Raw genomic sequence first — 12,708 nt, forward strand, 5'->3', positions numbered from 1 at the left:
GCCAGCTTTATGTTGGAATACTGCCTCCCCAGAGACACACAGAGAGAGGGAGCGAGCAGGGCCGAGATAATGTATGTGTTTTTTTTTGCTTTTTATGTCATACACACTCTATAGCTACGGTTTATCTATACAGGGCAATACAATAAATCTTGTGACTGATGACATACCTTCATGTGGCTTAATGTCATCCGTCAGGAAGAACCGTATCGCATATAGGACATGTAATGACGGTGGCACATGATACTTTTTTATGAGGATGCTTCCTCTTCTCTTCCCCCTCAATTAATAACCCCCATCTCTTCTTCTCTGCTTTTCTTCCTTTTCTTTTTTTGTTCTGTCTTTTCTTCCGTGTGTGCCATCACAATCCCGACTCTCCTTCCCCTCAGTCACTGCATACAGCAGATCCTCGAGAGTGTCCATCACTGCCATGTTAACGGGATTGTCCACAGGGATCTAAAGGTTTGTAGGAGCGCTGCCACGGCTGCAGCCATGCCCAGCCCTGACTCTGTACAACAGATGAAAACATTTCAGAAAGAACCCCCCCCATGACCCCCCACCCACCCTCTGCATCCATACTCTTAGTTTTTTTTTTTATTTACAACCTGTTTGATGAAATACAGCTATAATTCTTTGCTTTCACATACAGTGTGAGTGGAATTGAGAATCATTCACATTTTTTATTTCTCATATTATATCATTTTCACTTGTAGATGGTCTTAAAGCTTTTGTCGTTTAAAGATTTGGAATTGGCTGCAGTTTTAGTGTGCAACAAGATTCAAACATTCAGTACTACGAAGACATTAAGACTGGCTCTACAATCTGTGTTGCATAAAAACTTGTTCAATCTTTATACCAGTGCTGTCAATATCAAGCTTAAGGATCCTCCTGTAATAATGCTGCAGAGTGCATGCTTGCATCATATATTGACCTATAAGACTTATCCCCATTTTAAATCTCATATATAGTGTCACAGTGCAGGATGTCCACACTATACGTGGGCACAGTTTCAGATCATGATGGTAAATGTATGTTGGAGTAATCTCAGGATGAGTCTGCAGAGTACGCTGAATGACTTTTTCTGCAGCGGTAGTTCCCCGATATGAAACCAAGAATTACACAAGACGGCTTCGAGACTCTAGCTAAGCCTCTGAAACCTTTATGTATGTTCTCTCCTCCCAACACTGGAGTCCTGGCAGCCCTTCAGTGTTCTGCCCCACTGGAAGGCTTCTAGAGAGCTGGCCAATCAGAAGGAAGTGGGCATATGGGGAGGGGAGGCCTTAAAGAGACAGTAGCTGAAACAAGCAGTTTCAGACACAGGCTGAAATGAGGGTTTTTACTGACGTCGGCATAAGGAGTAAATATAAATAGAGAGACGTTTTTGAGCTGCAAAGCCACTCTTTAGGTTTCACAGACTGACAACATGAAAGGTGAAAATAAGTACAATATGGGATCTTTAATGTATGTGTGTGATAATCTGAGTGTAGCCCTGTTGTGACAGGACTAGAAGCAACAACAAGCAAGAACCTCAGGAATGATCTCCTTTAGGATAATTTTGTAAACATTATGTTGAGATGTGAAAGATTTTAAGAGGTCACATTTATTCTAATAGTCGTCCTTCTCATAAACTCTAAAATCATTTCTAAGTGCAGAGAAGAGAAAGATTATCTTTATGTGTAAGAAATGAAGAGAAAAAGATTGGAAACACTGCGATGGTTTTAGAGATGACCAACCTTTCTGTCAACCCTTTTAAGCAAGACGTCCACATAGCAGGAGAATTTATGCATAATTATATAAGCGAGGATGTAGATGTGTCCAGTTGTCAGTTAGCGTTCCTGTTGAGTCCTATGTCTGCCACACACCGGCTGCTCACAGGCTGTCTGCGTTTCTAAATGTTAGGATATGTATTATTCATGAGAGCACACTGTCTAACTGGCCTTAGGTTAGCTAAGACCTTTCTGCACCTGTGTCCATAGTGTGTGTGGCTGTTTGAGAGTGGGTATGTGTGTGTGTGCCCAAGTGCGTGCTGGGGGCTTGCATATATTGACGATTGTGCTAAACTGTGATAGTGTGCGGTGTGTGTGCGGTGTGTGTTTTACCCATATGTGGCTGAGTCACTTGTTTTTACACCCACGTCTCCTGTTACACCACCACTCCCTCCTGTATCCTTGTCCCCGCTGTGTGGACTTTGTTCCCACTCATGGATTTTAAAAGTGGATTAAGCGTTTTTGCTACCAATTCCCGCTTTCAGAATCCATGAGACTGCGGGAGCAAGTCCTCAGCTCCAGTGTGGAAACTGTCCGTCGTCTCCCAGAGATTTCGTCCACATTAATGTTGTCAGGGGAGTCGCCTCAGACGCGGATCTGAGATCAGTTTAGCATCGTGACCCCTAATAGTTCATATTAGGATTAGGTTTGGCTAATCTGATTTTAGATCTGTGTCCGTGGGTGGCCTGTTCCCAGAGCGTGTGACCGCTCACCTCTAACCTGTTTGACTCCGCCCCCCCCAGCCTGAGAACCTTCTATTGGCCAGTAAGCTGAAGGGGGCGGCGGTCAAGTTGGCTGACTTTGGGCTTGCTATCGAGGTGCAGGGGGACCAGCAGGCATGGTTTGGTGAGTATTCATCCATCCAGTTTTCAACCCTAAATCAGTTGTTGAATCAAGCAACCAACCAATCAGTTGATCAATCAGTCTCAGTTAGTTGACGAGAAGACTACTCACTGAACTGCCCACTCCTGCCTACCATTTAGGTTTTGCCGGCACTCCGGGTTACTTGTCCCCAGAAGTTTTGAGGAAAGACCCATATGGGAAACCGGTGGACATGTGGGCTTGTGGTAAATAACATTCTGATTCTGTCAATGCAACTGTTTGAATGATGTCAGCGCTATAAATGTTCTGTGTGCAATAAACCGTATTTTCAACGTCTATTTGGTATGAACGAAGGAGTCCAAGTTGTACTTGTTTTTCTTTTTTTTTTTCTTTTTTATTAATTTGTGTCTAAGTTTCAATACCTCCATTAATTACAGTTCCCCTTCAGTCCGGCCCGAAAACATGGAAAAAAGAAACAAAAGCGCAACCTGGACCCCGTTTCACAAAGATCCACACTAACATTAGTTCACAGTGAGAACCAGCCAAATGTATGATGTAAACTGTTTGGATAAAATGAGATCAACTGTGCTCAAGAAAAGGAGGCAGGGCAAGTTTATTTATACAACACATTTCATCAATTCGAAGTTTTTCAGGTTCAGGTTACTTTATTCCGACCCGTAAATAAATTTGATTGCAGGGAGAGTCACATATACGTAGTACAACACAGAAAATACATAAAACATACAAAGTGCAAAATGCACGGTCCATGGGTAAAAATGCAGACGTTCATAAAGTGTGCAGATTCCAATCGTACAATTTGTTTGACAAGATGATCTTTCAAAGTTACAAAGCCTAAACCTTTAAAATAAATAAATAAAAGAACCATTAAGAAGCATGACATCAGCGTCCCAGCCTGCTATCTCTGTCCCTCCACACAAGACCTTCATTAAAAACTTCCAACAACCACATCAGGCAGCAAAAAGGAAAAAGAAGAAGAGAAAAACAAAAACAATACATGATACAAAGAGATATCCTACGACTTGTTCTGCTGTATAGTGGCTGCTGGGACGAAGCTGTTCTTAAAGCGATTTGTTCTACACTTTGGAACTAATAGTCTCTGAAACTCACACGTCATCAAGACGAGGGAAAAAGAGACATTAAAGTAGACATTCAAATTTAAAAGGATAACTCAACTATTAAAACCAAAGCCGATGCTATCCAGCACATCACTCATGAAGTGTTTGAAGCACCAACACAAGAAGTTCACATGTTTTATGTTGTTTGATTGAGTGTATTTTTTTATATTTAGGGGAACAGTATTGACTATTATATTGATCATGTCTGTTAACATGCTGTGTTTCTAACACCGTGCTTTACACTATGTTGCATCCATCTAGGTGTGATTTTATACATCCTGCTGGTGGGCTACCCTCCTTTCTGGGATGAGGACCAGCACCGCCTTTACCAACAAATCAAGGCTGGGGCCTATGATGTAAGAATTCACGCTCACACAGCGCAAACAAAGGCTGGACTTTAAAAAAGAATGTGGTTCAAAAACCCGAAAAATAACATTTAATTTTCTACTTGCATCATTTTGCTTAAAACAAAAGGTTTCTACACTTAGCTTGTCAGATGAGTCAGGGTCATGACCTTTGTTTTATATTTATTTGACATTATATCAGATTGAAAATCAAAATGTATCAGGTAGATTTGAAAAGGGATGTATGCAAACATTTTCCATAATCATATGAAGACAAAACAAACTAATATTGTTATCATCTGATTCACTGTAAGAATAAAATGAACTAAATGCTAATGTTAGCTTCCAAGGTGGTGTTGTCGTACTCAAAGTTGGTCTTGGTCTCAAGACCGGTCTAGAGACCACTTTTTGAAGGTCTGGGCCTTGACTTGGAATCGATAGCATATTTACTCAGCCCCGTCTCGGTCTCAGACTGGGCGGACTCTTGACTTTTAAATCAAGACCACCACTGATTGGCTATTTTTTCCAGTCTTTTGATTGGAAGCCCCTTTCTAAAAGAAGAAAACCCTTTTTACCCTTGGTTATGGCCGCAACCTTCTCGGTGTTGCGGTCTGAGTGAGTGACACGCCCCATGCACACAAGTTGATGATTTTTCAGTGATATTTATGGTCTTGGTCTTGTCTCGGTCTCGCTCTTCCTTGGTCCTGGTCTTGACTCGGCCTTGATCCCTCAATGTCTTGGTCTCGATTCAGTCTCGGAGCACTCCGGTCTCGGTTAGTGTGGTCTTCACTTCAACACTATTTCAAGGAACCACAACTAGTAAATCATAGCCTTGATGATTTCTTTTTTTTTTTAAGCTGGATGCATCACCTCTGACAGTTATATGAAATCTTATAAAGTGTCATCCATAATGCAGGTTTATGTAATTTGAAGACATACTGTATTTTCTGTGTTGTGGTTCTCTCTTCTCCTCAGAGTTGTTTACTTATTTTCACTCTTGTCTTCTTTGCTCCTTCTCTCTTTTGCCGCCTTACAAACAGAGTATCCAGTAGTGTGCTGTTTATTTGACCCTTTAAGATTTGTCTGTTTAATGAGTGGGGGCCCTGTCTTGTCTCTGAACAGTTCCCATCCCCAGAGTGGGACACTGTTACTCCTGAGGCCAAAGATCTGATCAACAAGATGCTGACCATCAACCCCAGTAAACGCATCACTGCCGCAGAGGCGCTTAAACATCCTTGGATCTGCGTAAGTGGCACAAACACATAAAAGAGATATTTAGATGGAGACACAGAAACCCACACACTGATGATGATTTCACTTTCATAGGTAACAAGCATTGACTCTTAAAAACATGGACGTAGTTTCAGTGATGTCACCCATTTGTTTCTGGAGCGCACTTTTAAAGCAAATGCTGCCGGTCGCCATATTGAAAATACCGTCACATACTAACTTTTGATCATTTTAGTATCAGGGGATTAGTTGGAGTTACAGCTATTTCTACTGTAAAAAGAGATATTTGAACATGGACGTTGAAGGGACTTGTTGGGCTTGTGCAACCAGCCGCAAGCTGCATTGGCTTCATCTTTCAACACTGGCGCTTGGTACCACTAAGCCGCACTAGTTTCAGTTTTGTAACAAGATCCAACTTGCACAGTACAGATGTCTCTCCACAGAATCACTGCATACACCCGATCGTCCATACATCCCTCCCAGCCATTGTTTCCATCCTCCACTAATCCTCAAATCTCTTCTTCTTCTTCCCGCAGCAACGGTCCACTGTAGCTTCCATGATGCACAGGCAGGAGACTGTGGAGTGCCTGAAGAAATTCAACGCCAGGAGGAAACTCAAGGTGAGGCAATCTGGCAATCCATCATGTATCTATTTAGGTAGGACAATCCATCCAGCCGTCTCTCTCTTTCTCTCTCTCTCTCTCTCTGTCTCCCTCACTCGACGCTTTGCAGGGGAACTTAGAAATGATGACCTGTTGTCCAAAAACCTTCAAGTTGCCCTTTTGCTGTGCTCCTCCTTCTTGCTTAACCTGGATAATCAATCTTCCTATTTCTGTCTCTTCCTCCCTTTTCATCATCATTACCTCCTTCTTTCCCTCTTTTTTTCTTATTGCTGCAGGGAGCCATATTGACCACTTTGCTGGTCACAAGAAACTTCTCAGGTATGTCTCTCTCGGCCTGGTGTTCAAGACCTGGTTTCCCAAACACGATTTTAAAACTAAAAAACAAAAGTCTTTAAAGTCAAGAAGCTTAAAATGCTTACTAGCCGTGATTATTTAAAAGACAATTTGGTCAGGTGCTTTGTGAGAAATGCATTTTGCAATTAGGAATAGATCAGAAGTACTGCAAAATGAGTCATATTACTATTTGACCTGTTTTTGAATGCCTTTGCTCTGTTGCTATATGCTAAAGAAGACGTCCCCACACAGGTTTCAGTCATCACCTGTATCTCTCTAGCTGTTACCTCTTTACTCTTTCTATATTTTGTGCTCTATCATACCTTTTTGCATGCATTTTACTTTGACCTATCTCTCTTTTCTCTGACTCCTTCCAGCCTGCTCTTATTTTCTCATTCTACAGTAAAAGACATTAGTGCACTTGTGTCTCTTTTTATTCATCATTTTCTTCCTCTTTTTTTTTCACTTTTCTTTCCTTCTTTTGTTTGGATTTGTGGTTTCCGTTGGAGGTAAGATATTTGGAATGATGGAGAAATATTGCAGGGTTGTTTAGGCTTTACCTTCTAGTCTAATAGCCGATCACATATATGCATGAGGACGAGCTGTTTGGTATTCATGGGAACGCTATTGAACCTCAGGCTCCCAAAAGTGCCAATTTGGGATCAGAATTAAACTCCGGCAATGATACAGCATGAATTTTGAAATGCAATCTAGTTTTCTTTGGATTCCTTTTATGCCATGAGAAATACAATGAAGTACAAAGAAGGTTGTTGGAAGTGTATGTGTGGGTGCAAGGGGTTAAGTGCATGTGTATGTGTGCAAATTACAGTTTGAGAATGCTGCGTGAGTCTGTCGGAGCTAGGTAGATGATGTGTCTCATTACCTGCTAAATATACCCCCACCCCCCTTCAGCCCCCTCACAGGTGAAGTATTACGTAGTTGGAAAAAACAGCCTTGCACAAATAAGGATGTTTGTTCTAAAGAATGTGTTGCATTGCATTATGGATTTTGCAGTTGGATCTTGCACCTGGAGTTTGAAGATAAGCACAGTTGACTGATATGCTTGCTGCATGTTAGCTTAGCCTCAGGCTCACCACTCTGCTGTTGAACTCTCATGCTGAAGTGTTTTCTCTTTTATTCCTGCAGCAGCCAAAAGTCTGCTCAACAAGAATAAAGATGGCGTTAAGGTGAGTTACTTTTCATTGTAAAAAAAAAAAGAAAAGTTTGTTACTTGCATTTTGTCTGTTGGAACGTTCGGTGTCTGACGAGCACTTCTGGACAGTTTATAATGCATTGTGCACTTAGTGACGTCATCATTCAGGGACGGTCACCCCAAGCAATGGGTAATGGGTGTTGTTTTCTTAGCTTAGCTTAATTTCACAGGTTTCCTTGTGACACAGCAGATCACATCTAGGTTTTATTTTATCATCCTGTTAAAATTGATATAATAATCCTCTGTAGTCACCTAACATTCACCACAGAGCCACCTATGTGCTCTTTCCTTGTTTCCTTGTGTTTTTGGGAGGAGTCCAATCTGAAATCAACACGTGTGTGTGTGTGTGTGTGTGTGTGTGTGTGTGTGTGTGTGTGCGTGTTGAGAGGTTTGTGTGACTGACTAATTCTGCGTGCCTGTTTGCATTTAAGTGAGTGTTGATTTGAGACTGGACCTCGACATAGATTTGTTTGAATCAGTGTCACTGTGTTTGGGTCAGACTCAGGCGTACAGTATGTCACACTATGAGATCCATTCCAGGGAGATCCTCGCTCTAAAAATGTGACCCAAAACAATCAAACAAGAAGTACGCTGCATTGACATTTGAGACAAAAATATCAAGGGCTGAATCTCTCGTGAGTGGTGATGTGAAAATTCAAGAAATAAATACGAGTTGCACAAAACTCCAGAGCTGCCGTTCCAGTTTAGAACAATGTAATTGTATTTTTAAACGTTATACATACAACTTTTTTTTTTTAACTACACAGCTGTGTTAAATACTTCATTCTGATTGGCCGGTTGCACACAGCAACGGTCTGAATTCCTCCATAAGAAACCGTTGTTATTAAGAACACGCCGTTGCCATGAAGAGCAGATGGTTGCTATGGATGCAGTTGATGAATGGAAAAGAAAAAATCAACAGAGTCTTGACAGTGACGAGGCAGAAACCCTCGATCAGCTGCTGCTCTGTTTCATCATGCGGACCTCGTCTCACTTCACGGAGGTCTTTTTTTACTGATAGACACGCCCCTTTATATATCACTCATTGATTGGACGCTGCAGCCGATCCGTCTCCAATGAAACTTCTCAACATCAGCAGGATTTTGACAAAAGAAGGACCTTAAATCAGACATTAGAAGGAGAGATTATGAACACCCGTCAGTTTCTTAAGAGTCGGTATGTGATGAGCTAGGATTAAGAGAAGTGTTTCATTTTCTGATGCATCATCACACAAAAACCAGTTCATTATAGGTCCAAAGATCACAAACAAAATGTATTAAAAGGTCTTGGTTAACTCAGAAATATCCCACCATGGGACACACGAGTTGGGACAATCTCTCTGGAATGGACTGAAGTCAGGGCTTGTTAGATTGTGTGTGTCTGAGAAGAAGAAGAAGTGTGTATGCCTATCATGTCCCCTCTACACTGCCCCCTGCAGGTCAACAACAAAGCCAACACAGTGACCAGTCCTAAAGACACTGGCCCTGCCCCTGCACTGGTATACTCACACATCCTCACCAACAAGCTGCACCTCCATCCTCAAAAACCTCCACACCTCCCACCCCCACTGTGGAGGAGGTACAGGTTCTCCCTTTCACACAGAGCCAGATCGTGTCCTGTTTGCCCCTCGGCCTGGCTTGATAACACATTAATTCCTTACCAGGGGTATAAGAATAACAGAAATAAACCTGGTGAAACCACGGTGTGAAACATGTCTACCTCATTTTTATCCCTGAATTTAAAAAAGTGTGTAAAAGCTTTTTTTAGGCTGCGCATCATGGAGCAGCTTGAGCATATTTGGGAGGGAGCTAAACATGAAAAAGAAGCTATTCTTAATGCAAGCAGATGTGTCCATTCATTCATCTGAATTAGCAGAGCGTGCATGGGGCATACAAAGACCGGCAAGTTTTGGATTTACTTGTTAATGTTGAACTGAACTATAAGCCTTTACACACATGTTTGGATTGGGATTCTTCGGTTAGTTTTAAATCTGTTGTTAGGGGCAACCTCTACCTCAACCTCACAGCCATCTCCCCCCCCTCCTTGCCCTCTTCTCCTCTGCAACTACCCCTCCTCTCTCCTCTCTCCTTACACACTATTCATGTGCTCCTCTTATGTCACAAAATGTGCTGCTGCTCGCATGCTTTTGGTTTTGAATATATATGATATAAGTAAAGATATTTAGGGTTTGCTGCTCGTGTAGTATGTCTGTGCATGGCTGGAGTGCGAGGATGTCGCCTCCTTAAGGCTCATTAAGATGCAACCTTCCCAAGGGATTTTGGTCGTCACTCATTGGCTTGCGCATGTTGTCTGCTGACTGGCTGTCTACGTCAGACCACATGACTGCTGCTGTGCATGATGTCAAAGGCTTTCTGTCCCCCCCATTTGCTGTTCGAGATGATTGCGCATGAAAACAGGCACATGGCATCTCTCTTTTTCTCTCTCTCTCTCTCTCTATCCTCCTTTCTTTCTCCATCATAATGCTAAAACACCCACACAAACGCACGCGCACACACACACACACTCACACACACACAAGTACATGTACACACACAGATGAACGCACAGATGCAAGCTGCTGATGTTGTAATCTAGTGTAATCGTGGAGAGTGATTAGAAGGACTGAGCGGGTCATCAGGATCGATTCCACAAAAGCTCAGACATCTGATTACAACAGCTGAGAGCTGATGAGACAGAGGCAGACACAGAGACACATTAAGTAACAATATCATGCAGGAAGAGAGAGAAGAGAGGGGGGGGAGTAGCAAGAGGGAGAAAAAGGGGTTTTAATTTCATTTATATCAGATCCATTTTTACAAGATAATTTATTCATGTGTACATATGGATGCATGCAAAGATAGATAGATAGATAGATAGATAGATAGATAGATAGATTTAAATAAAATGAAAAAGTACAAAACCACTTTGTCGAGCTTCTAATTTCAAAATTCACACAAACACATTTCCTCTAACAAACTCTTGTGCCTTCATACCTTCACTAATCGTCTTTACATTTATTTTTTTTACCCCCACAAATGTTTTTTTATTTGTTCTCTTCAGGAACCACAGACAACCGTGATCCACAACCCAGTGGATGGAAATAAGGTAAAACAACCACAAACAAAAACAAAACAAAAAAAAACCTTTATATGCGTGCTTCTATGTATGCATGCATTTTATTACTCCGCCATCTGCAGAATAAAGTCGGGTCATTGTGTGAAATGTGAATAAAAAGGGAATGATTTGTGAAACACTGAAACTGGGTATTTAATTGAAAATAGCACAACAACATATCAAAAGCTGAAACTGATAAATGTAATTGTTTTTTGAAAATTATGTGTCCATTTTGAATTTCATGCCAGCAACACGTTTAAAGTAACTTGGCTGAGCGTCATGTTTGCCACTCGGTGGATGTTAGGTGGGGTTTGTTTCTAATGTATAAATCTAATAAAGAAATCGTGAAACAGACTGGAGATTATAACACCATTTAATCGGCCGAGGTCAGACAACTTCATCAAACAAGCACGCTTCCAAATCACTTGACTGACAAAGTGCTGACAGAGTAACAGTGTTCACAGTGCTGCTTATATTCTGTCAAAAAGGTGCAACCCACAAATTCCTTTCTATTTGGGTGCATTACCATAAACAATGAAGATGACATGACACTGATTTGTATACGTATCAGATGTAGACTCTCTGTCTAGCAAACAGTTGCTGACAACATATAGTTGGCTCCTCTCCATATATAGATCTGCTACTACTTAGGTGCTTCGCTCATATACGGTTACAGCTTCAGACACCTAAAGGTAGGAGTGCTAACACGTGGCAGGCAGACTTGAATAATACATTTCACAAAGTTACCAAGATGAATGAATTTCATGAAAATTCGTACTAACAGTGGATTCAGTTTTTCTTTTCGCAACACTTTGGAAACTTAGGAGACCAATTGCTCTAAATCTGGCAGTGGAGTGTCGTTCTTCCTTAATGTAGGATTTCAGCCGTTCAAATGTTCAGGCTCTTTTCATTTGGTTACAAGTCAGGAGTGCAGGAAGTCCAGGTCATCCCCTGGACTCTTTCACTACAGAGACATGTTGACATTTGGCATTGTGTTCTTGAAATATACAAGGCCTTCCCTGAAACAGATGTTGACTACTTGGCGGCAGATGTTGCTCCAAACCTTTATATATGGTTCAGCGATAGTGGTGCCTTCACACATGTGCAGGTCACCCATGCCATGTGCACTAATGCACTCCCATACCGTCACAGATGCTGGCTTTTCAACCCCTCCCGTTTTTATCCTGGTGCTCACACGGTGCTCATGATCTCCAATCAGAATTTCAAATTGTGACTCTTCAGATTAAAGTTTCATCATTTGATATGTTGTCTTATGTGCTGTTTTCAATTAATTAAGGGACTCCAATATTTTGAAAATCATCACATTGTGCTTTCTTCACATTTTACACAATGTCAAAACTTTTTTTTGGATGTGTAAATCAAAGAAGTTTCTCATGTATCGTAGGCTTTTTGCATTTCTTTTTTTAAATAACAATTTCAAAGATAAATCTCCCTCTCCTTCCTCATGTTCGGTTGTATAATCAGTTATTAGTAAATTAAATTCAACGTGGCCTGAGGGTCAAAGACCTTAATCATGTGATCTCAGCATCCCTGAGTTAAACACAACCTGGGACTTTAGTTGCTTTACATCCCTCCTCTCCCTCTGTTTGTCGTATTGAAACAAAAATAAGATTTTTCATATTACTGCTGTTATTAACATCTGTTTATGTCTGTATCTTCTTCAGGAGTCCATTGAGAGTGCGAACACCACCATAGAGGACGAGGATGTGAAAGGTAGGGCAACATGTTTGTTCTTCTGAAGGAGAAACTTTCACTTCTCTTCTTTGCTGTGAGGTTTCAACAGTATGGTCCCACATTTTCCAATCAGACTAATATCTCCTTTGAAATCGTCTTTATATTCAACATTTTGAAACAGATGTAAAATGTGCAGCAAGTTATCTACTGCAAAGCCCCCTCGGCTCTGAACTCATCGTGCACAATGCAGACCGCCATGCTCCTTTTCTGTCCAATTCATCATCCCACTTTTAAGTTTGGCTCGTCTTATGTCCAATGTTGATGCTCTTATTCGTTAACACTGCTTGTTTATTGAAGTTATGTTCTCTCTTCTTTTTTTATGTTTGCACTTTCACTTAATGTTTTTCTGTTCTTTGTTTTTTGTCTTCCCTGTCT

The 12,708-nt window shown here is 41.3% G+C and overlaps 1 protein-coding gene across 11 annotated transcripts in view; it reads left to right on the top strand.

Annotated features, from left to right (window-relative positions):
* camk2d2 (calcium/calmodulin-dependent protein kinase (CaM kinase) II delta 2) overlaps positions 1–12,708 on the top strand; it is a 45,384-nt gene that overhangs the window by 25,075 nt on the left and 7,601 nt on the right. For 4 of the 11 annotated variants that reach the window (XM_065958964.1, XM_020641891.3, XM_020641894.3 and 1 more), the window contains exons 6-16: positions 387–459; positions 2,507–2,609; positions 2,747–2,830; positions 3,983–4,077; positions 5,188–5,310; positions 5,832–5,915; positions 6,194–6,236; positions 7,398–7,438; positions 8,903–8,962; positions 10,525–10,569; positions 12,264–12,312. In XM_065958964.1, the coding sequence (XP_065815036.1) occupies positions 387–459; positions 2,507–2,609; positions 2,747–2,830; positions 3,983–4,077; positions 5,188–5,310; positions 5,832–5,915; positions 6,194–6,236; positions 7,398–7,438; positions 8,903–8,962; positions 10,525–10,569; positions 12,264–12,312 (800 nt within the window). The remainder of the gene's footprint in view (positions 1–386; positions 460–2,506; positions 2,610–2,746; positions 2,831–3,982; positions 4,078–5,187; positions 5,311–5,831; positions 5,916–6,193; positions 6,237–7,397; positions 7,439–8,902; positions 8,963–10,524; positions 10,570–12,263; positions 12,313–12,708) is intronic. The other 7 variants (XM_065958971.1, XM_020641896.3, XM_020641899.3 and 4 more) reach the window with 3 other exon arrangements.

The sequence above is a fragment of the Labrus bergylta genome, chromosome 1 (assembly GCF_963930695.1).
Source record: "Labrus bergylta chromosome 1, fLabBer1.1, whole genome shotgun sequence".
Lineage (NCBI taxonomy): Eukaryota > Metazoa > Chordata > Actinopteri > Labriformes > Labridae > Labrus > Labrus bergylta.